This window comes from Bombina bombina, chromosome 3, assembly GCF_027579735.1.
Source record: "Bombina bombina isolate aBomBom1 chromosome 3, aBomBom1.pri, whole genome shotgun sequence".
Lineage (NCBI taxonomy): Eukaryota > Metazoa > Chordata > Amphibia > Anura > Bombinatoridae > Bombina > Bombina bombina.
The window spans coordinates 1153210917-1153236468 of record NC_069501.1 but is presented as its reverse complement, the minus strand read 5'-3'; the positions used below and the strand labels follow the sequence as shown (position 1 = coordinate 1153236468).

The following is a 25552-nucleotide window of genomic DNA, read 5'->3' as shown; positions in this document are numbered from 1 at the left end:
AGTCTTCATGTTTTTAAATCAAATTAACATCCTTTTTCTTTCCTAAGATATGGCGAGTCCACGTCATCAATTACTGTTGGGAATATCACTCCTGGCCAGCAAGGGGCAAAGAACACCACTGCCAAGCTGTTAAAGGACCAGTCAACACAGTAGATTTGCATAATCAACAAATGCAAGATAACGAGACAATGCAATAGCACTTAGTCTGAACTTCAAATGAGTAGTAGATTTTTTTTTCTGACAATTTTAAAAGTTATGTCTTTTTCCACTCCCCCTGTACCATGTGACAGCTATCAGCCATTCACAAATGCATACACGTACCATGTGACAGCCATCAGCCATTCACAAATGCATACACACTTATTGCACATGCTCAGTAGGAGCTGGTGACTCAAAAAGTTTAAATACAAAAAGACTGTGCACATTTTGTTAATGGAAATAAATTGGAAAGTTGTTTAAAATGGCATGCTCTATCTGAATAATGAAAGTTTAATTTTGATTGTGTGTCCCTTTAAGTATCACTCCCCTTCCCACAAACCCCAGCCATTCTCTTTGCCTTGGTGCATGGAGGAGGTGAAGTTTTAGTGTCTGCAGAAAATTGAATTTCCTTTGCTTCAAGCAAGATTTTTGGGTCTAGCCGTACTCCACGTTAATCTCTTCAGTATGGTAGTGGTGGCTTTAAAGCAGTTAGGAACTTGTGAGGTGGGCCTCGCTGAGTTTTCCCAACATGTTGCTGCCCTATTATAGAAAGCCAGAGTAGGTGTTCTCTGTTCTTTCTCTTCTACAGGTCTCTGTGAGGAGCATGTGTCCTCTCATGCCTTGTAAACTGTCCTCCTGTGGGACGGCCAGACTGCAGGTAAGTGCCTTTTAGTCTTCTGGGTGGGAGACTGGCACTGAAGGGGTTAATGGAAACTCTCTCTGCATTTATATAAAAATATGTGACTAGAATTCTGGGTACAGGATTAATTGCAGGCAGTGAGCAGGCATATTTTGTATGTGAGACAAGAGACTGTGCATAATCTCCTTTATGGAGGAGTTAACTATTTTTGGGCTCATGATTTTATTCAAATTCTCCGAGGATGTTAAAACATAAGACGGTTCTGTGAAGAGATACTAAAATCTAGGTGTTTTAAGCACTGTTAAGCGTGTTGGGTCAAACATTTGCTATATCGTTAGACATGTTATTTTGGCTCTAAACGTCTCTGTGGTCTTTATTTAACCCCTTAATGACCACAGCACTTTTCCATTTTTTGTCTGTTTGGGACCAAGGCTATTTTTACATTTCTGCAGTGTTTGTGTTTAGCTGTAATATTCCTCTTACTCATTTACTGTACCCACACATATTATATACCGTTTTTCTCGCCATTAAATGGACTTTCTAAAAATACCATTATTTTCATCATATCTTATAATTTACTATAAAATTTTTTATAAAATATGAGGAAAAAATTGAAAAAAACACACTTTTTCTAACCTTGACCCCCAAAATCTGTTACACATCTACAACCACCAAAAAACACCCATGCTAAATAGTTTCTAAATTTTGTCCTGAGTTTAGAAATACCCAATGTTTACATCTTCTTTGCTTTTTGTATAAGTTATAGGGCCATAAATACAAGTAGCACTTTGCTATTTCCAAACCATTATTTTTCAAAATTAGTGCTAGTTACATTAGAACACTAATATCTTTCAGGAACCTCTGAATATCCATTGACATGTATATATTTTTTTTTAGTAGACATCCCAAAGTATTGATCTAGGCCCATTTTGGTATATTTCATGCCACCATTTCACCGCCAAATGCGATTAAATACAAAAAAATGTTCACTTTTTCACTAATTTTTTCACAAACTTTTGGTTTCTCACTGAAATGATTTACAAACAGCTTGTGCAATTATGGCTTAAATTATTTTAAATTAATCTCTGGGATCCTCTTTGTTCAGAAATAGCAGACATATATGGCTTTGGCGTTGCTTTTTGGTAATTAGAAGGCTGCTAAATGCCACTGCGCACTACACGTGTATTATGCCCAGCAGTGAAGGGGTTAATTAGGGAGCATGTAGGGAGCTTTTAGGGGCAATTTTAGCTTTAGTATAGTGTAGTAGACAACCCCAAGTATTGATCTAGGCCCATTTTGGTATATTTCATGCCACCATTTCACCGCCAAATGCGATCAAATTAAAAAAAACGTTACATTTTTCAAAATTTTAGGTTTCTCACTGAAATCATTTACAAACAGCTTGTTCAATTATGGCACAAATGGTTGTAAATGCTTCTCTGGGATCCCCTTTATTCAGAAATAGCAGACATATATGGCTTTGGCGTTGCTTTGTGGTAATCAGAAGGCCGCCAAATGCCGCTGCGCATCACACGTGTATTATGGCTAGCAGTGATGGGGTTAATTATGTAGCTTGTAGGGAGCTTGCAGGGTTAATTTTAGCTTTAGTTTAGAGCTCAGCCTCCCACCTAAAACATCAGACCCCCTGATCCCTCCCAAACAGCTCTCTTCTCTCCCCCACCCCACAATTGTCCCCGCCAACTTAAGTACTGGCAGAATGTTTCATATGCCTTGAAGCACAAATTGTTTTACAATGCAATTCTGTGCTGCATGTTCAACTTGGATTTTTTAATGCAGATTTGTGTTGCCTCTGATGCTGTTCAGGCTATGCCAGAGTTTTCTCCTTAAACGTCCCAAAGCCTCTATGGCGTCACATACAGTGCACTGCAGTTCCTCTTGGCCTCCTGGAGAAGGTTTTTGCCTGCAAAACTTGCTGCTCAGGTATCTTCTGCGGTACCTGTGGCATTATCCGCTTTTCCTATGCTAAAGGCATGAGGAATATTAGAGATTCAGATTTTGAATCTGTTCCACTTGCGGCTACACAGGTTGCTTTTCCTCAAAGGTCTGACGAGGATACGTCTGTGGCTTCTCAGGGTGAATTCTCAGATTCAGACAATATAATTCCTTCATCTGATGCTGAAGTAGTATCAGATTTTAGCTTGAACACCTCTGTGTATTGTTGAGGGAGGTTTTGGCTACCTTGGAAGACTCAGATAAGCCTGTCGTTGTCAACCCTAAGAAATTTAGTCAACTTTATAGTTGCTTGATGTTTCTTCCTCTGTGGAAGTGTTTCCTGTTCCAGACCGTGCTAGGAGATTTTTCAAAGGAATGGGAGTAGTCAGGGGTTTTCCTTGTCCCCGTCTCCTGTCTTTAAAAATGATGTTTCCTGTCGCTATCTCCATTAAATATCATGGCGCAGGGTGCCTAAAGTAGAAGGGGCCATTTCTACTCTTGCTAGAGAACTATTATCCCTATAGATGATAGCTGCTTTTTGAAGGATGAATGGCCTAAGCTGAAGGCTTATATGGAAATTTGTATTGCCTCTGTGTCAAGTGCGGCACCTTGTTCGATTCCATTTTGGTAGAGACTCCTGTGGAAAAGATCCAAAACAGAATTAAGGCTCTTAAGCTAGCCAATTTTATTTCTGAAGCTACCATGCAAGTCATTAAGCCGAGAGCCAAAATATCTGGTTTCGCTGGGTTAGCCCACGGGGCGTTGTGGCTGTAATCTTGGTCAGCATTTTATATCCTCTAAATCCAAGCTTCTGGCGCTTCCTTACAAGGGTAAGACCATGTTTTGTCCTGATCTGACAGGAATATTTCTGATCTTACGTGTGGAAAAGGTTCTTTTCTACCACTATAAAAAATAAAAAGAATAGCAGCACTCCAATGGAAATTTCTTCAGAATTTATTTCATAGCTAAGAGCACAAACAAGATAGCGACGTTTCGGACTACATGTCCTTCATCATGCCATCTTTTCTACCACTAGACAAGAATAAACCTAAAAGGACATCAGCACGAAGGGTTTACCCAACCTAAAATCGGACCAAGTGGGGGGCTGGATGTATCTGTTTTTTCTTCAAGCTTGGAAACGAGATGTCCCAGTTAGGCTGCGGACATAGTATCTCAGGGTTACTAAATAGAATTCAAACCTTCCTCCCAGCGGTAGGTTCCATCTCTCAATTTTATCTGTGGTCCAGAAAACAGAGGCATTTTTTAATTGATTTTGGGACCCTTCTTCCCTGGGAGTGATAGTTCCAGTTCCTGTTAAGGAACAGGGTCTAGGATTATATTTATTCTGTTTGTGGTTCCCGAAAAAGAGGGAACTCTTCATCCTATTCTAGTTCTAAAGTGTCTCAAGTTTCCTTTGGGTTCCATCCTTCAAAATGGAAACCATTGGTTCTATTCTTCCTTTGGTCCAAGAGGGTCAGTGCATGATGACCTGGAGTTCCTGAGATTTGCCTTTCGGTCAAACACTTTCAGTTTGTGGCTCTTCCTTTTGGCCTGGCCACTGCTCCCAGAATTTTTTCTAAGATTCTGGGGGCCATCTTGGCAGTGATCAGGTTTTGGAGAATTGCTGTGGCGCCCTTCCTGGACGACGTAATGGTTCAGAGATTTTGTTGTCTTTTCTTTGTTCCTGCAGACGTGAAGTAAATCCGAAAATGTGTTCCCTTGTTCCAGCTACAGGGGTAGTTTTCTTAGAGATCATGTCTCTGAAAATCTTTCTATTAGAGGTCAGAAAATCAAAGATTCTTTCCTCCTGTCTTTACCTGCAGTCTACTGTTCGGCCTTCAGTGGCTCAATGTTTGAAGGTAATTGGTCCCTTTGCTCGATTCCATTTGAGAGTTCTGCTGTTATGCATTCTCAGATAGTGGAACGGGGATCATGTAGCTCTGTCTCTGTGGATAAATCTAGAACCGTCGACATGCGATTCTCTCCCGTAGTGGTTTGCCCAAGAGTATCTGTCTCAGGGCACATGCTTCCGGAGACCTTCCTGGGTAATAGTGACTACGGACGCCAGCTGGTTGGGCTGGAGACTATGTCTCAGGAGGAGTCTACTCTCCCCCATATCTACTTATGAGTTGAGGGCGATATTCAATGCTCTGATGGTTTGGCCTCAGTTGTCTTTAGTCCAATTGATCTCATTCTAGTTGGACAATTTCACCTCAGTGGTTTACTTAGTTCCTTAGCTATGATGGAGGTGGCGTGGATTGTTCAGTGGGCGGACGCTCACAATTGCCGTCTATCTACTATCCATATTCCAGGAGTGGATACTGGGAGCGGACTTCTTGAGCAGTCAGACATATCATCTGGTGAGTAGGCACTCCTCCATACAAAGTACGCTTAAGGGTCAAGAGATGACCAGGCTGCCCTGATAGTCTCGCAGGACCTGGTATGCTGACCTAGTGGAGATGTCATTTCTTCCACCTTGGAGGTCGTTTCTGAGGAAGGACCTTTTAATTCAGGGTCCATTCCTTCATTCAAATTTCGTTTGCTCTGAAGCTCTCTGCTTGGAGATTGAATATTTTGTTCTGTCTAAGCGCGGTTTTTCTGAATCGGTAATTGAGACCGTGATTCAAATGGGGTAACTTTTTCCATAGGATATGGCGTAAAACGAAATTTATGCTTACCTGATCAATTTCTTTCTTTCTTGACACAGTGAGTCCAGTGATATTCCCAATAGTAATTAGAGATGATCCGTGGACTCACTGTGTCATTAGAAAGAAATATCTTTATTGGTGTTAATCTGAGGGCTACTCTTGGAAGTAGGGTCAGGATTTCTAGGATTTTGTCCTTTCTCCAGGTAGGTCTAGAGAATTGGTTTGTCAGTCAGTTTTCTGCATTATCTTTTTTGTTACACTAGTGTCTGCCAGATGTGCCAAATGTGTAATCTTTTTTGTCAGACCCTGGTCAAAATCAGGCCTGTGTTTGAGTCTGTTGCTCCTCATTGGAGTCTTATCTTTGTTGTTTAAGTTTTACAAAAGGCTCCGTTTGAGCCATTGCTTCCATTGATATTAAGTTATCTTGGAAGCCTTTTGTTTCTTCTGCTCTGAGAGATTTCGGAACTCTTGGCCTTAACTTATCTTTCATGCTAAAAATGCGGTTCTTCGTACTAGGTTGGGTTTTCTTCCCAAAATGGTTTCAGATAGAAATATTAATCAGGAAATTGTTGTTCCTTCCCTAAGTCCTAATCCTTATAAGGAACGTTTGTTGCACAATCTGGATGTTGTGCGTGCTCTAAAATTCTATCTATAGGCGACTAAGGACTTTCGCCAGTCTTCACCCGGTTTGTTTTCTCTGGATAGAGTAAGGGTCAGAAAGAGACTACTACGTTTCTCTCTAGTTGAGAAGTATAATTCATTTTGCGTATGAGACTGTTGGTCAGCAGCCTTTTGAGAGAATTACAGCTCATTCCACGAGGGCTGTCTCCTTTTCTGGGGCTTTTAAAATACAGCTTCTGTGGAACAGATTTGCAAGTCTGCAACTTGGTCTCCTCAGCATACTTTTTCCAAATTTGGATTCTTTTCGCTTCTTTTGGGAGAAAGGTTCTTCAAGCAGTGGTGTCTTCTGTTTAGGTCTACCTGTCTTGTTTTCCCTCCCTAGTCTTCTGTGTCCTCTAGCTTGGGTATTGGTTCCCAACAGTAATTGATGACGTTGTGGACTCACCATATCTTAGGAAAGAAAACAAAATTTATGTTTACGTGATAAATTTATTTCCGGATATGGTGAGTCCATGACCCCACCCTTTTTTGTAAGAGAGAGTTATTTTTGACTAAACCTTAGGCACCTCTACACCTTTGTGTTACTCCTTTCTTCTCTATTTCCCTTCGGTCGAATGACTGGGATTTGTGGAAAGGGGAGTGATACTTAACAGCTTGGCTGTGGTGCTCTTTGCCTCCTCCTGCTGGCCAAGAGTGATATTCCCAACGGTAATTGATGACGTTGTGGACTCACCATATCCGGAAAGAAATACATTTATCAGGTAAGCATACATTTTGTTTTTATTGCATTTTTTCCCCTCCATCCAGCATTTGCCTTTTTTTGGAAGAGTCAATCTGGACTTTAGTCTGCAGTTAACAATGCTAGCCACTGTTCTAAAGTTGGAAAAATGTGAATGGTTTTGCAGTTTTCAGGTTAAACACTATTAGGAATAGATATGTAGCAGGGCTAGCCTTGAGAAGTCAGCAGTGGGCATTTCAAAGTATAAAAGTTAGAAATGGCTCTATTTTCACAGCTAAATGACATGCAACGTTTACGCATAACTAAACATTTTACATAAAAATAGCAATGTGTTTACTGTCCCGTTAAATAAAGTGTCAAAATCTGAAACACAACAGGCTTGGAAAAAATGTACAGAACACAAACTGCTGGTCTGCATATTATTAATACTTGCCCACTGCAATTTCTTATTAGTGATCAGTCAGCATTAGTAGTCCTGTGTTTGTATTAAAGGAACAGTCAACACCAAATTTGTTATTGTTTAAAAAGATAGATAATGCCTTTCCCCAGCTTTGCACAACCAACATTGCTATATTAATATACTTTATTACATTTAAATGTCTGCCTGTTTCTAAGCCACTACAGACAGCCTCTTATCACATGCTTTTTAATTTGCTTTTAACAACAGAAGAATGCTAGTTCATGTGAGCCATATAGATACCCTGAAGTGGAGACCTGTACCTCTGATTTGCAAGTTGCCATTCTGCTGAGATTATAAGAAGGCACATTTTCACCTGCATAACTTATACATTAGGCATGTGAAATGCTGGGAAATTGTATTTCCAATGCATGTATAGAAACTACAGATTCCCAATACATTTGTCAAGTAAGTGCTCATCTAAGGTAAAGGCTTCTAAGGAGTTTCTCTATCCAGCAGATAATCTCTGACCGGGGCCTCCTACTTGGATTTTTTTTTTTACATGTGTTTAATATTTAATATAATCCATGTGTGTCCCAAGGAACAGAAACTCCAATGCTGGGTCATCTAGTACGGTTTTTTAATTTTTGGTGTTAATAATTTTGAACACATCGGCTGAGCCCTGAGTATAATATACCCATGTTTGCGCAACGTCTTGATGCGGTAGGTTTTGGAGGCCTTGGAGGTAGCGGTATTTTAGGAGCAATCCCTCTGGAAACAGGAACATGCAAAACCTGCAAGAAAACATAAAAAAATTATAATTATGTGTTTACACCACTAACTTATACCTTAATGTCAGTAAAAGGCAATTAACTACAAAAAGCCCTGTATCTCATACAGTTTGGGAGAAAGAAGTCATTACATTGATGCATTTAACCCTGGCAAGTATTAACATCCCAAAAATATAAAGAGATTACCTGATGAGAGGGTGCAGCGAATGTGTTGCCACTTTGCCCGATAACTGATACAGGGAACATACCCATCATTCCTTGCAGCACAGGCTGGCCTGAAGAGGTGAGTATTATAGTAGAGCCTGCAACAACATGCATATTTTGTAGTTAAAGAGACATAAAACACTTTGAGATGGTAATATAAATAACATAATTTATGTAAGAACTTACCTGATAAATTCATTTCTTTCATATTAGCAAGAGTCCATGAGCTAGTGACGTATGGGATATACATTCCTACCAGGAGGGGCAAGTTTCCCAAACCTCAAAATGCCTATAAATACACCCTCACCACACCCACAAATCAGTTTAACGCATAGCCAAGAAGTGGGGTGATAAGACAAAAGTGCGAAAGCATAAAAAATAAGGAATTGGAATAATTGTGCTTTATACAAAAAAATCATAACCACCACAAAAAGGGTGGGCCTCATGGACTCTTGCTAATATGAAAGAAATGAATTTATCAGGTAAGTTCTTACGTAAAACATAATTTATGCTTACCTGATAAATTCCTTTCTTCTGTAGTGTGATCAGTCCACGGGTCATCATTACTTCTGGGATATTACTCCTCCCCAACAGGAAGTGCAAGAGGATTCACCCAGCAGAGCTGCATATAGCTCCTCCCCTCTACGTCACTCCCAGTCATTCGACCAAGGACCAACGAGAAAGGAAAAGCCAAGGGTGAAGTGGTGACTGGAGTATAAATTAAAAAATATTTACCTGCCTTAAAAACAGGGCGGGCCGTGGACTGATCACACTACAGAAGAAAGGAATTTATCAGGTAAGCATAAATTATGTTTTCTTCTGTTAAGTGTGATCAGTCCACGGGTCATCATTACTTCTGGGATACCAATACCAAAGCAAAAGTACACGGATGACGGGAGGGATAGGCAGGCTCTTTATACAGAAGGAACCACTACCTGAAGAACCTTTCTCCCAAAAATAGCCTCCGATGAAGCAAAAGTGTCAAATTTGTAAAATTTGGAAAAAGTATGAAGCGAAGACCAAGTTGCAGCCTTGCAAATCTGCTCAACAGAGGCCTCATTCTTGAAGGCCCAAGTGAAAGCCACAGCTCTAGTAGAATGAGCTGTAATTCTTTCAGGAGGCTGCTGTCCAGCAGTCTCATAAGCTAAACGAATTATGCTACGAAGCCAAAAAGAAAGAGAGGTAGCAGAAGCCTTTTGACCTCTCCTCTGCCCAGAGTAAACGACAAACAGAGAAGACGTTTGTCGAAATTCCTTAGTTGCCTGTAAGTAAAATTTTAGAGCACGGACTACATCCAGGTTGTGCAGTAGACGTTCCTTCTTCGAAGAAGGATTTGGGCACAAAGAAGGAACAACAATCTCTTGATTGATATTCCTGTTAGTAACTACCTTAGGTAAGAACCCAGGTTTAGTACGCAGAACTACCTTATCCGAATGAAAAATCAAATAAGGAGAATCACAATGTAAGGCTGATAATTCAGAGACTCTTCGAGCCGAGGAAATAGCCATTAAAAATAGAACTTTCCAAGATAACAACTTTATATCAATGGAATGAAGGGGTTCAAACGGAACGCCCTGTAAAACATTAAGAACAAGGTTTAAACTCCATGGTGGAGCAACAGTTTTAAACACAGGCTTAATCCTGGCCAAAGCCTGACAAAAAACCTGGACGTCAGGAACTTCTGACAGACGTTTGTGTAACAGAATGGACAGAGCTGAGATCTGTCCCTTTAATGAACTAGCAGATAAACCCTTTTCTAAACCTTCTTGTAGAAAACAGAATTTATGTTTACCTGATAAATTACTTTCTCCAACGGTGTGTCCGGTCCACGGCGTCATCCTTACTTGTGGGATATTCTCTTCCCCAACAGGAAATGGCAAAGAGCCCAGCAAAGCTGGTCACATGATCCCTCCTAGGCTCCGCCTTCCCCAGTCATTCGACCGACGTAAAGGAGGAATATTTGCATAGGAGAAACCATATGATACCGTGGTGACTGTAGTTAAAGAAAATAAACCATCAGACCTGATTAAAAAACCAGGGCGGGCCGTGGACCGGACACACCGTTGGAGAAAGTAATTTATCAGGTAAACATAAATTCTGTTTTCTCCAACATAGGTGTGTCCGGTCCACGGCGTCATCCTTACTTGTGGGAACCAATACCAAAGCTTTAGGACACGAATGAAGGGAGGGAGCAAATCAGGTCACCTAGATGGAAGGCACCACGGCTTGCAAAACCTTTCTCCCAAAAATAGCCTCAGAAGAAGCAAAAGTATCAAACTTGTAAAATTTAGTAAAAGTGTGCAGTGAAGACCAAGTCGCTGCCTTACATATCTGATCAACAGAAGCCTCGTTCTTGAAGGCCCATGTGGAAGCCACAGCCCTAGTGGAATGAGCTGTGATTCTTTCAGGAGGCTGCCGTCCGGCAGTCTCATAAGCCAATCTGATGATGCTTTTAATCCAAAAAGAGAGAGAGGTAGAAGTTGCTTTTTGACCTCTCCTTTTACCAGAATAAACAACAAACAAGGAAGATGTTTGTCTGAAATCCTTTGTAGCATCTAAATAGAATTTTAGAGCACGAACAACACCCAAATTGTGCAACAAACGTTCCTTCTTTGAAACTGGATTCGGACACAAAGAAGGCACGACTATCTCCTGGTTAATGTTTTTGTTAGAAACAACTTTCGGAAGAAAACCAGGTTTAGTACGTAAAACCACCTTATCTGCATGGAACACCAGATAAGGAGGAGAACACTGCAGAGCAGATAATTCTGAAACTCTTCTAGCAGAAGAAATTGCAACCAAAAACAAAACTTTCCAAGATAATAACTTAATATCAACGGAATGTAAGGGTTCAAACGGAACCCCCTGAAGAACTGAAAGAACTAAATTGAGACTCCAAGGAGGAGTCAAAGGTTTGTAAACAGGCTTGATTCTAACCAGAGCCTGAACAAAGGCTTGAACATCTGGCACAGCTGCCAGCTTTTTGTGAAGTAACACAGACAAGGCAGAAATCTGTCCCTTCAAGGAACTAGCAGATAATCCTTTCTCCAAACCTTCTTGAAGAAAGGATAGAATCTTAGGAATTTTTACCTTGTCCCAAGGGAATCCTTTAGATTCACACCAACAGATATATTTTTTCCATATTTTGTGGTAAATTTTTCTAGTTACAGGCTTTCTGGCCTGAACAAGAGTTAAACACTAAAAAACTCTAAGCCATCTCCGTGGAGATGTTGCCTGTACAACGGCAAAGAGAATGACTGGGGAAGGCGGAGCCTAGGAGGGATCATGTGACCAGCTTTGCTGGGCTCTTTGCCATTTCCTGTTGGGGAAGAGAATATCCCACAAGTAAGGATGACGCCGTGGACCGGACACACCTATGTTGGAGAAAAGACAATATCCTAGGAATCCTAACCTTACTCCAAGAGTAACCTTTGGATTCATACCAATATAGGTATTTACGCCATATCTTATGGTAAATCTTTCTGGTAACAGGTTTCCTAGCCTGTATTAAGGTATCAATAACTGACTCAGAAAACCCACGTCTTGATAAAATCAAGCGTTCAATTTCCAAGCAGTCAGCTTCAGAGAAGTTAGATTTTGATGTTTGAAGGGACCCTGTATCAGAAGGTCCTGTTTCAGAGGTAGAGACCAAGGTGGACAGGATGACATGTCCACCAGGTTTGCATACCAAGTCCTGCGTGGCTACGCAGGTGCTATTAGAATCACTGATGCTCTCTCTTGTTTGATTCTGGCAATCAATCGAGGAAGCATCGGGAAGGGTGGAAACACGTAAGCCATCCTGAAGTCCCAAGGTGCTGTCAGGGCATCTATCAGGACTGCTCCTGGATCCCTGGATCTGGACCCGTAACGAGGAAGCTTGGCGTTCTGTCGAGACGCCATGAGATCTATCTCTGGTTTGCCCCAACGTCGAAGTATTTGGGCAAAGACCTCCGGATGGAGTTCCCACTCCCCCGGATGAAAAGTCTGACGACTTAAGAAATCCGCCTCCCAGCTCTCCACTCCCGGGATGTGGATTGCTGACAGGTGGCAAGAGTGAGACTCTGCCCAGCGAATTATCTTTGATACTTCCATCATAGCTAGGGAGCTTCTTGTCCCTCCCTGATGGTTGATGTAAGCTACAGTCGTGATGTTGTCCGACTGAAACCTGATGAACCCCCGAGTTGTCAACTGGGGCCAAGCCAGGAGGGCATTGAGAACTGCTCTCAATTCCAGAATGTTTATTGGCAGGAGACTCTCCTCCTGACTCCATTGTCCCTGAGCCTTCAGAGAATTCCAGACGGCACCCCAACCTAGAAGGCTGGCGTCTGTTGTTACAATTGTCCAGTCTGGTCTGCTGAATGGCATCCCCCTGGACAGATGTGGCCGAGAAAGCCACCATAGAAGAGAATTTCTGGTCTCTTGATCCAGATTCAGAGAAGGGGATAAGTCTGAGTAATCCCCATTCCACTGACTTAGCATGCACAGTTGCAGTGGTCTGAGGTGTAAGCGTGCAAAGGGTACTATGTCCATTGCCGCTACCATTAAGCCGATTACCTCCATGCATTGAGCCACTGACAGGTGTTGAATGGAATGAAGGGTGCGGCAAGCACTTTGAAGTTTTGTTAGCCTGTCCTCTGTCAGGTAAATCTTCATTTCTACAGAATCTATAAGAGTCCCCAGGAAGGGAACTCTTGTGAGTGGAACGAGTGAACTTTTCTTTTCGTTCACCTTCCATCCATGTGACCTTAGAAATGCCAGTACTAACTCTGTATGAGACTTGGCAGTTTGAAAGCTTGAAGCTTGTATCAGAATGTCGTCTAGGTATGGAGCTACCGAGATTCCCCGCGGTCTTAGTACCGCCAGAAGAGCACCCAGAACCTTTGTGAAGATTCTTGGAGCTGTAGCCAATCCGAATGGAAGAGCCACAAACTGGTAATGCCTGTCTAGGAAGGCAAACCTTAGGTACCGGTAATGATCTTTGTGAATCGGTATGTGAAGGTAAGCATCTTTTAAATCTACAGTGGTCATGTACTGACCCTCTTGGATCATAGGTAAAATTGTCCGAATAGTCTCCATCTTGAACGATGGAACTCTTAGGAATTTGTTTAGGATCTTTAAGTCCAGGATTGGTCTGAAAGTTCCCTCTTTTTTGGGAACCACAAACAGATTTGAGTAAAACCCCTGTCCCTGTTCCGATCGTGGAACTGGATGGATTACTCCCATTAACAAGAGCTCTTGTACGCAGCGTAGAAATGCCTCTTTCTTTGTCTGGATTGTTGACAACCTTGACAGATGAAATCTCTCTCTTGGAGGAGAGTATTTGAAGTCCAGAAGGTATCCCTGAGATATTATCTCTAGCGCCCAGGGATCCTGGACATCTCTTGCCCAAGCCTGGGCGAAGAGAGAAAGTCTGCCCCCCACTAGATCCGATCCCGGATCGGGGGCCCTCAATTCATGCTGTTTTAGGGGCAGCAGCAGGTTTCCTGGTCTGCTTGCCCTTGTTCCAGGACTGGTTAGGTTTCCAGCCTTGTCTGTAGCGAGCAACAGCTCCTTCCTGTTTTGGTGCAGAGGAAGTTGATGCTGCTCCTGCTTTGAAATTACGAAAGGAACGAAAATTAGACTGTCTAGCCTTAGCTTTGGCTCTGTCTTGAGGCAGGGCATGGCCTTTACCTCCTGTAATGTCAGCGATAATCTCTTTCAACCCGGGCCCGAATAAGGTCTGCCCTTTGAAAGGTATATTAAGCAATTTAGACTTAGAAGTAACATCAGCTGACCAGGATTTTAGCCACAGCGCCCTGCGTGCCTGAATGGCGAATCCTGAATTCTTCGCCGTAAGTTTAGTAAGATGTACTACGGCCTCCGAAATGAATGAATTAGCTAGTTTAAGGACTCTAAGCCTGTCCGTAATGTCGTCCAGAGTAGCTGAACTAATGTTCTCTTCCAGAGACTCAATCCAGAATGCCGCTGCAGCCGTGATCGGCGCAATGCATGCAAGGGGTTGCAATATAAAACCTTGTTGAACAAACATTTTCTTAAGGTAACCCTCTAATTTTTTATCCATTGGATCTGAAAAAGCACAGCTATCCTCCACCGGGATAGTGGTACGCTTAGCTAAAGTAGAAACTGCTCCCTCCACCTTAGGGACCGTTTGCCATAAGTCCCGTGTGGTGGCGTCTATTGGAAACATTTTTCTAAATATCGGAGGGGGTGAGAACGGCACACCGGGTCTATCCCACTCCTTAGTAACAATTTCAGTAAGTCTCTTAGGTATAGGAAAAACCTCAGTACTCGCCGGTACCGCAAAATATTTATCCAACCTACACATTTTCTCTGGTATTGCAACTGTGTTACAATCATTCAGAGCCGCTAACACCTCCCCTAGTAATACACGGAGGTTTTCCAGTTTAAATTTAAAATTTGAAATATCTGAATCCAGTCTGTTTGGATCAGAACCGTCACCCACAGAATGAAGTTCTCCGTCCTCATGTTCTGCCACCTGTGACGCAGTGTCTGACATGGCCCTAATATTATCAGCGCACTCTGTTCTAACCCCAGAGTGATCACGCTTACCTCTTAGTTCTGGTAATTTAGCCAAAACCTCAGTCATAACAGTAGCCATATCCTGTAATGTGATTTGTAATGGCCGCCCAGATGTACTCGGCGCTACAATATCACGCACCTCCCGAGCGGGAGATGCAGGTACTGACACGTGAGGCGAGTTAGTCGGCATAACTCTCCCCTCGTTGTTTGGTGAAATTTGTTCAATTTGTACAGATTGACTTTTATTTAAAGTAGCATCAATACAGTTAGTACATAAATTTCTATTGGGCTCCACTTTGGCATTGCAACAAATGACACAGGTATCTTCCTCTGAATCAGACATGTTTAACACACTAGCAAATAAACTTGCAACTTGGAATACAATTCAATTAGAATAATATTAAAAACGTACTGTGCCTTTAAGAAGCACAGAAGATCTATGACAGTTAAAAATTAATAAATTGAAACAGTTATAGCCTCAATCCTTGTAAACAACACAACTTTAGCAAAGGTTTAATCCCATTAGCAAAGATAACAAATTCTGAAAGCAGGAAACAAATTACAGAATAAACGTTTTTTATCTCAGTCAACTATAATTCTCACAGCTCTGCTGAGAGAAATTACCTCCCTCAAAATAAGTTTTGAAGACCCCTGAGCTCTGTAGAGATGAACCGGATCATGCAGGAAATACAATGAGCTGCTGACTGAAATATCTGATGCGTAGCAAAAGCGCCAAAAAAACGGCCCCTCCCCCTCACACACAGCAGTGAGAGAGAACAGAAACTGTCAGAAAAAAGATTAAGCAACTGCCAAGTGGAAAAATAGTGCCCAAACATTTATTCACTCAGTACCTCAGCAAATGAAAACGATTTTACATTTCAGCAAAAACGTTAAACATAATTTCTAGTTATTAAAACAGCTTTATGTACTTCTTACAGTGTAATTCTAGTGAAGTACCATTCCCCAGAATACTGAAGTGTAAAGTATACATACATGACATTATATCGGTATGGCAGGATTTTCTCATCAATTCCATTGTCAGAAAATAAAAGCTGCTACATACCTCTATGCAGATTCATCTGCCCGCTGTCCCCTGATCTGAAGTTTACCTCTCCTCAGATGGCCGAGAAACAGCAATATGATCTTAACTACTCCGGCTAAAATCATAGCAAAAACTCTGGTAGATTCTTCTTCAAACTCTGCCAGAGAGGTAATAACACACTCCGGTGCTATTTTAAAATAACAAACTTTTGATTGAAGATATAAAACTAAGTATAATCACCATAGTCCTCTCACACATCCTATCTAGTCGTTGGGTGCAAGAGAATGACTGGGAGTGACGTAGAGGGGAGGAGCTATATGCAGCTCTGCTGGGTGAATCCTCTTGCACTTCCTGTTGGGGAGGAGTAATATCCCAGAAGTAATGATGACCCGTGGACTGATCACACTTAACAGAAGAAATTATGTTTTCTTTCATGTAATTAGCAAGAGTCCATGAGCTAGTGACGTATGGGATAATGAATACCCAAGATGTGGATCTTCCACGCAAGAGTCACTAGAGAGGGAGGGATAAAATAAAGACAGCCAATTCCGGTGAAAATAATCCACACCCAAAATAAAGTTTAAATCTTATAATGAAAAAAACTGAAATTATAAGCAGAAGAATCAAACTGAAACAGCTGCCTGAAGAACTTTTCTACGAAAAACTGCTTCAGAAGAAGAAAACACATCAAAATGGAAGAATTTAGTATGCAAAGAGGACCAAGTTGCTGCTTTGCAAATCTGATCAACCGAAGCTTCATTCCTAAACGCCCAGGAAGTAGAAACTGACCTAGTAGAATGAGCTGTAATCCTTTGAGGCAGAGTTTTACCCGACTCGACATAAGCATGATGAATTAAAGATTTCAACCAAGATGCCAAAGAAATGGCAGAGGCCTTCTGACCTTTCCTAGAACCGGAAAAGATAACAAATAGACTAGAAGTCTTTCGGAAATTCTTAGTAGCTTCAACATAATATTTCAAAGCTCTAACTACATCCAAAGAATGCAATGATCTCTCCTTAGAAATCTTAGGATTAGGACACAATGAAGGAACCACAATTTCTCTACTAATGTTGTTAGAATTCACAACCTTAGGTAAAAATTTAAAAGAAGTCCGCAACACCGCCTTATCCTGATGAAAAATCAGAAAAGGAGACTCACAAGAAAGAGCAGATAATTCAGAAACTCTTCTAGCAGAAGAGATGGCCAAAAGAAACAAAACTTTCCAAGAAAGTAATTAAATGTCCAGTGAATGCATAGGTTCAAACGGAGGAGCTTGAAGAGCCCCCAGAACCAAATTCAAACTCCAAGGAGGAGAAATTGACTTAATAACAGGTTTTATACGAACCAAAGCTTGAACAAAACAATGAATATCAGGAAGATTAGCAATCTTTCTGTGAAAAAGAACAGAAAGAGCAGAGATTTGTCCTTTCAAGGAACTTGCAGACAAACCTTTATCCAAACCATCCTGAAGAAACTGTAAAATTCTCGGAATTCTAAAAGAATGCCAGGAAAAAATGATGAGAAAGACACCAAGAAATGTAAGTCTTCCAGACTCGATAATATATCTTCCTAGATACAGATTTACGAGCCTGTAACATAGTATTAATCACAGAGTCAGAGAAACCTCTTTGACTAAGAATCAAGCGTTCAATCTCCATACCATCAATTTTAAGGATTTGAGATCCTGATGGAAAAAAGGACCTTGTGACAGAAGGTCTGGTCTTAACGGAAGAGTCCACGGTTGGCAAGAGGCCATCCGGACAAGATCCGCATACCAAAACCTGTGAGGCCATGCTGGAGCCACCAGCAGAACAAACAAGCATTCCTTCAGAATCTTGGAGATTACTCTTGGAAGAAGAACTAGAGGCGGAAAGATATAGGCAGGATGATACTTCCAAGGAAGTGATAATGCATCCACTGCTTCCGCCTGAGGATCCCTGGACCTGGACAGATACTTGGGAAGTTTCTTGTTTAGATGAGAAGCCATCAGATTTATATCTGGAAGTCCCCATATTTGAACAATCTGAAGAAATACCTCTGGGTGAAGAAACCATTCGCCCGGATGTAGCGTTTGGCGACTGAGATAATCCGCTTCCCAATTGTCTATACCTGGGATATGAACCGCAGAAATTAGACAGGAGCTGGATTCCGACCCATACAAGTATTCGAGAGACTTCTTTCATAGCCAGAGGACTGTGAGTTCCTCCTTGATGATTGACATATGCCACGGTTGTGACATCGTCCGTCTAGAAACAAATGAACGACTCTCTTTAGAAGAGGCCACGACTGAAGAGCTCTGAAAATTGCACGGAGTTCCAAAAATGTTGATTGGTAATCTCGCCTCCTGAGATTCCCAAACCCCTTGTGCTGTCAGAAACCCCCATACAGCTCCCCAACCTGTCAGACTTGCATCTGTTGAGATCACAGACTAGGTTGGAAGAACAAAAGAAGCCCCTGAACTAAACGATGGTGGTCTGTCCACCACGTCAGAGTGTGTCGAACAATTGGTTTCAAAGATATTAATTGAGATATCTTTGTATAATCCCTGCACCACTGGTTCAGCATAAAGAGCTGAAGAGGTCGCATGTGAAAACGAGCAAAGGGGATCGCGTCCAATGCATCAGTCATAAGACCTAGAATTTCCATGCATAAGGCTACCGAAGGGAAAGATTGAGACTGAAGGTTTCGATAAGCTGAAACCAATTTCAGACGCCTCTTGTCCGTCAGAGACAGAATCAAGAACACTGAATCTATCAGGAAACCTAAAAAGGTTACCCTTGTCTGAGGAATCAAACTTTTTGGTAAATTGATCCTCCAACCATGTTCTTGAAGAAACAACACTTATAAAAGACTGGAAAGGTTCTTTCTAGTGAAAATGAGCAAAGGGAATTGAATCCAATGCTGTGGCCATAAGACCTAAAACTTCTATGCATATATAGCAACTGAAGGAAATAGAGACTAAAGGTACCGATAGACGGAACCCAATAACATTATCCCTTGTCTGATAGAGACAAGGACAGTGACACAAACTATCTGGAAACCTAAAAAAGGTGACCCTTGTGTGAGGAATCAAGAGCTTTTGAAAAGAAGATCCTCTAACTATGTCCTGAAGAGTAAGTGAATCATATGAGATTCCGCATCCTCAGAAAATAATCTGAATGAAAACAGAAAAATGAAAATATGCATTTATTGTATCTAATGAAAATAAATAATGCTATCAATGACCATAAAAAGGCAAAATAGTTTGAATAAAACTCCAAAACCCGGTTCCTCAAAAAGGAACTGGAAGAAATACCCCAGAAGATTCCAGGTCTGAGCAGCGCTTGAACCCCATGGGTGCCCAGCCATGCTTCAACAGTACCCAAAATATATAGGACAGAAACACAGTTAAAGAAAGTGTTAGCCTTACTGGAATAAAATCAAAGAAATTTGGACAAAATAAATTTCAAAGAAGCCTTAACCTGCCCCTTACCAGCCAAGCTGGAATACAGCACGTACATCGTAAAATTAGGGAGCTGATTTCGAACTCCAATTATAGACATGTTACTTGGGAAAGAACTCAGGAATTCGTTCCTTAATAAGAACAACCAAACCAGTATAAGCTTAAAGTTACAGTCTTAGAACTCAACCTTGAAGCCCAGAGTAACAGTTAAGAATTGAATCCAATTATAAAACAAATAATTGATTATCTTAGAACAATACAGCACGTACATCGTAAAATTAGGGAGCTGATTTCGAACTCCAATTATAGACATGCTACTTGGGAAAGAACTCAGGAATTCGTTCCTTAATAAGAACAACCAAACCAGTATAAGCTTAAAGTTACAGTCTTAGAACTCAACCTTGAAGCCCAGAGTAACAGTTAAGAATTGAATCCAATTATAAAACAAATAATTGATTATCTTAGAACAAAAGAAATATGGATTTTTTTATTTTTAAAAATCACAAAATTCTTCTAGCTAAAAAAGCTAAAGACATAGATTAACGCTCATTTGCGAAAATATTCAATAAAATTAAGACACAAATGAAATTATTAGCATGATAGTCCAGTTAAAGGACCAGCCAATACAGTGGACTTGCATAATCAATAAATGCAAAACAACAAGACAAATGCAACAGCACCTAGTCTAGTAAATGTAGTCCCTTTAACAATGCTAAAATAAATCATAATCTGATACTTGATCTTAAAGTAAACAGAGAAAATGAAGCAATTGCAATATCCAAATAAATCACAGGACCAAGAAAAGTACCTGAAACTAAATAATTTTCCATAAATAAGATACAACTATCTAAAGGAAAATAAATACTATTTTGCTATAGAAACAATAGCATAATTAGTAGAATTAGAGATAGCCCCAATAAATTGGAGAACCAAAATGAGTTTAACTGCTGGCAAAGAATATAGTTTAAAACCTTTGAAGAAGGAATAAAAGAAAATTCTCAGCCTATTCCATTCCCTAATATAGGGAATTGGAAAGAAAACCTCTGAAAACACAGAAGAAATAAATAGGCAGAAATAATGTCAGCTAGTCTTAAAGAACTAGTTACCTTAATATCCAAAATAATCAACACCTTTTCAACAAAGAACAAATGTACTTTAATAATAGAAAAATAATAAAAAAGTAGATTTGTTAGTGTCAATATCTGATGAAGAAAATTTCTGAAAGAGAAAAAAACATCATCAGAGAAGGATAAATCAGTATGTTGTTGGTCATTTGAAACTTCAATAATTGAAAAAGAAGTGAAAAAAGACCTAAAAATTTTATTAGAAGGCACGAAGTCAGACAATGCCTTTAACATAGAATCCCAGAGGCAGAACTTTTCTTCACATTCTGCCATGGAATTCGCTAAATCACCTGCTCAATTGTAGTGTGTTAACACTCTCCATATTTGACTGTTCTCTTCAAACAGCACTTTTCTCTGGATGCACTGTGTTAAGGAAAACCTACACAGTGCAGCCAAGAGCATATTGCTGTTTGAAGAGAACACTCTAAATATTGAGCAGTGCTTCAAAATGAAAGTGCTAACAGTTCCTGTACGTGTCCTATTCTTTCTGCAGACATGCTGCATTTTCTGCGATGACATCTCCGATTACAGCATGTTCTGCCATGGGGCATAGAATCAGAAAAATATTTCTTATAAGTCTTCTAAATATTTCTTGTAAGAAAAAGAAAATATATAAAGCATAAATACTAATGGATTCCGCATGTAAAAGTATAACATAATAACTTATTACAAACTATAGCTAAAGATAAACATTTATAACATTTAAAATAAATGAACTTAGCTTTGGTAGAACTGAAACTCAGTTAAGCATTTTTCCAGAAGTGGCTTCTGATTCAGAGTCCATCTGAGACATCTTGCAATATGTAATAGAAAAAACAACATATAAAGCAAAATTGATCAAATTCCTTAAAATGACAATTTCAGGAATGGGAAAAAAATGCCAATGAACAAGCTTCTAGCAACCAGAAGCAATAAATAATGAGACTTAAATATTGTGGAGACAACAATGACGCTCAAATTTTTTAGCGCCAAAAAAGCCGCCCACATTATTTGGCGCCTAAATGCTTTTGGCGCCACATCCGGTAACGCCGACATTTTTTGGCGCAAAACGTCAAAAAATTACACAACTTCCGGCAACACGTATGATGCCGGAAATGACAAGAAAATTTTTGCGCCAAGAAAGTCCGCGCCAAGAATGACGCAATAAAATGAAGCATTTTCAGCCCCCGCGAGCCTAACAGCCCACAGGAAAAAAAGTCAAATTTTAAGGTAAGAAAAAATTGAATTATTCATATGAATTATCCCAAATATGAAACTGACTGTCTGAAAATAAGGAACGTTGAACATCCTGAATCAAGGCAAATAAATGTTTAAACACATATTTAGAACTTTATATAAAAGTGCCCAACCATAGCTTAGAGTGTCACAGAAAATAAGACTTACTTACCCCAGGACACTCATCTACATGTAGTAGAAAGCCAAACCAGTACTGAAACGAGAATCAGTAGAGGTAATGGTATATATAAGAGTATATCGTCGATCTGAAAAGGGAGGTAAGAGATGAATCTCTACGACCGATAACAGAGAACCTATGAAATAGACCCCGTAGAAGGAGATCATTGAATTCAAATAGGCAATACTCTCTTCACATCCCTCTGACATTCACTGCACGCTGAGAGGAAAACCGGGCTCCAACCTGCTGCGGAGCGCATATCAACGTAGAATCTAGCACAAACTTACTTCGCCACCTCCATAGGAGGCAAAGTTTGTAAAACTGATTTGTGGGTGTGGTGAGGGGTGTATTTATAGGCATTTTGAGGTTTGGGAAACTTTGCCCCTCCTGGTAGGAATGTATATCCCATACGTCACTAGCTCATGGACTCTTGCTAATTACATGAAAGAAAGGAAAGAATTTGCACCCCTTACGACGTATTTACTGAACAAAAAGATCCCGTACAGATGGGGATTCCCAGCACAAATATAGGTCCTCAGAAACAACACCAGACTCATTTGTAAGACACCAGAGGAAATTTCTGTTTTTTGTCTATCCTTGGGACTAGATCCTGTAGGGACAGAACCTGCGGCAGAGACGATATTGCCTACCACCAAGCGACCACTTGGAAAAGCACCAACTTGGCGTATGGTATCTGCCAAGAAAGGGAACACCGCAGCTGCCACACCACAGAGGAATAGTGTCCCCAGCCCAAGTCACTCTAGCACAACCCCTTGAATCTATATGGACACAGATACAAGATTTTAAGATGTGTTTAAGGAGGTTTGAATGAAAGATAAATTCCGATACTGGTTTGTTGGTTATATAGGTTTACAGAATGTGTGACTTAACAGTCCATAATATTAGTTAGCCAGAATAGATAATTACCATTTAGTTATGGCAAAGAGGCTTGCAATTACAATTAATTGTCGAATCCCCCAAATACCACTCTCAATATGCCCTACATTAGGAGGAGAGTTTTGAACTTATGTTCAGGTTACAGTTCAATATCATGTTAGTTTATTTGTTTGTATTTACTGTTTACAATGTCTATATTAGAGTGGATTTGTTTTGCAGAAAAGCTGTTTTCCTAACGTTACAGTGCAGAGACTACGTACCAGATACCGTGCTGACTTCCAGACATCTATGTTTACTATATTAGGTTAAGATGCCGCAATCTGTAGGTAAGGACACACGTTCACTCACACTACTGACACAGAATGCCAAAGGCCTAAACTCACCCCACAAACACTCCAAAGCAATATTAGACTTATCCAAAAGACGAGCTGATATCCTTTTCTTGCAGGAAACACATTTTAAACATAATAAGGAAACCCAAATATTTTGTGAAAACATTCACAACGCATTACCACAGCTCTGGGCCTAACAAAAAAGCAGGAGTTAGTGTAAATGGTAGATCTTTTCTAATTAATATACTAGCACAAGCAAAGATAGGGATGGCAGATTCCTGGGGTTAATGGGACTCCTATATGGCAGACCTGTAACGCTGGTAAATATATATATATGCCCCAAACCTTAAGCAGGCTTCCTTTTTTCAGAACATATTTAAGAAAATTTTGGACCTCGCAGTTGGTCCCATATATTTAGCCGGAGATTTCAATTTTCCTTTACAGCCGCAAAAAGACAGCTCCAACCCTAAAATTTCGGTATTTAAGAAAACTTCCATGATTTTGTGGAAAAATCTCAATCAATACGACATCTGGCGTTTTATACACACAGATAGAAAAAGATTATACCTTTTTTTCAAACCCTAATAAATCTTACAGCAGATTAGACCATATATTCACTAATCAAAAAGGCCTAGCTACTTTACGCCGCTGCGAGATCTCACCAACTTCATGGACTGATCACTCAGCAGTAATGCTAAACTTTTCTTGGCCTGAAACGCATCTAGAACCCTTTAGTTGGAAATTGGACGAAACCCTATTAAATAACCCAAACTCTCTAAATAAACTATCCACATTTATAACAGACTATTTTACACACAACATCAATTCAGTTACAGATAACTATATACTATGGGAAACACATAAAAGCGTAATTAGGAGAATTGATAAAACTCAAAGCTCTGCAACAACAACAAATTCGCCAACAGTATAAAGATCTCACAGAAACATTCGCAAAATTAGACCACACATTAAAACGCAATCCAAATGATCCCATATTAGCACAGGATTATCATGAAGCCCGCAAAGCTTTAGATAATTTCCTAGAAATAGAATATCAAATCCTACATAAAAAAACAAATTATAAGTTTTATTACGAGAACAACAGGGCAGGCAAATTGTTAGCACGCGCATTAAAAAAAGAAAAGATTCAAATCATTTATATATGAGATTCATAGGCCAAAATGCAAGTCCCCCCTTTACACTACTAAAGAGATTCTCCGCGTCTTTCAAGACTACTATACGGAGCTCTAGAATATTTCCAAAACCCCCAAAACTGAGGAACACCTTTCTAACCTCCGTAAATATATCAACCACTGTCAAGTCCCCAAAATTACCTCAGAACAATTACAAACCCTGAAAAGGCCCATAACCACACAGGAACTCCAGTATGCAATAACTAACTTGCCTAACGGGAAAAGCCCAGGCACAGATGGCTTGTCAGCTAAATACTATAAAGCTTTCTCCTTAATTCTTGTCCCACACCTTGTCCAAATCTTTAATGAGGTTACAGAAGAAAATCCATTCCCACCCTCAATGCTTGAGGCGCAAGTATCGGTGCTCCCAAAGCCGGGCAAACAGCCAAACACTACAGCAAATTTTCGCCCAATTTCCCTACTTAATGTAGATATCAAATTATATGCAAAGATCTTTGCGACCCCAATTAATTTAATTCTTCCATCATTGATACACGTGAAGCCAGAGACAACACTACTAAAATCTTGACTCTCATGGAGTACGCCCATAAATACCAAGTTCCCTCCGCGTTCATATCTATGGACGCGGAAAAAGCCTTTGATTGGGCATTTTTGAAACAAACCTTATTTAAATTTGGATTTGACCAAGAACTAATAATGAAGATATTTGCATTATATAAAATGCGCCCCAGGCAAAAGTTAAACTAAATGACTCCTTCTCATATCCATTTCAAATTAATAACGGAACCAGACAAGGATGCCCCTTATCACTGCTACTTTTTGTCCTGTCAATGGAAATCTTAGCCTCTTACATAAGGAATAATAGTACTATTACAGGGCACAAAATAGGCTCAGTAGAGTATAAAATCACACTATGCGCGGATGATATATTTTTTACCCTTACGAATTTAGACTCAACAATCCCTGCTCTGATCGATATACTAGAAGCATATGGGAGATACTCGAACTTTAGCATAAACATTACAAAATCTGAATTATTACATATTAATCTAACACCAACAACCTTAGCAAACCTACAGCAACAGTTCCAATTCTATCATGGTTAGGGAGACTTAATGCAATCAAAATTATCATATTACCTAAAATAATATATTTATTACAAACCTTACCCATACCCCTTCCTGACTCACTAATCCACAGGCTACAGAAAGCACTAAATAACTTTATTTGGGCAAATAAACGCCCACGCATAGCCACAGCTACATTATATAGGCCAAGAAAACTAGGAGGTATAGGAGCATCCAACATACAACTTTATAAGAGTAGTTACTTTTATGTCCAGGGTGGTAGATTGGTGTAAACATGCTATGAATAAACAATGGGTCCAATTGGAAAACCATTTGACCAACAATAATAATATATGTGGGAACTGTTGG

The 25552-nt window shown here is 40.2% G+C and overlaps 1 protein-coding gene across 2 annotated transcripts in view; it reads right to left on the bottom strand.

Annotated features, from left to right (window-relative positions):
- Positions 1-25552, bottom strand: part of LOC128654564 (protein NPAT) — a 118593-nt gene that overhangs the window by 18789 nt on the left and 74252 nt on the right. For both annotated transcript variants that reach the window (XM_053708548.1, XM_053708549.1), the window contains 2 exons: positions 8174-8289; positions 7894-7990 (listed from right to left, as the gene is read on the bottom strand). In XM_053708548.1, the coding sequence (XP_053564523.1) occupies positions 7894-7990; positions 8174-8289 (213 nt within the window). The remainder of the gene's footprint in view (positions 1-7893; positions 7991-8173; positions 8290-25552) is intronic.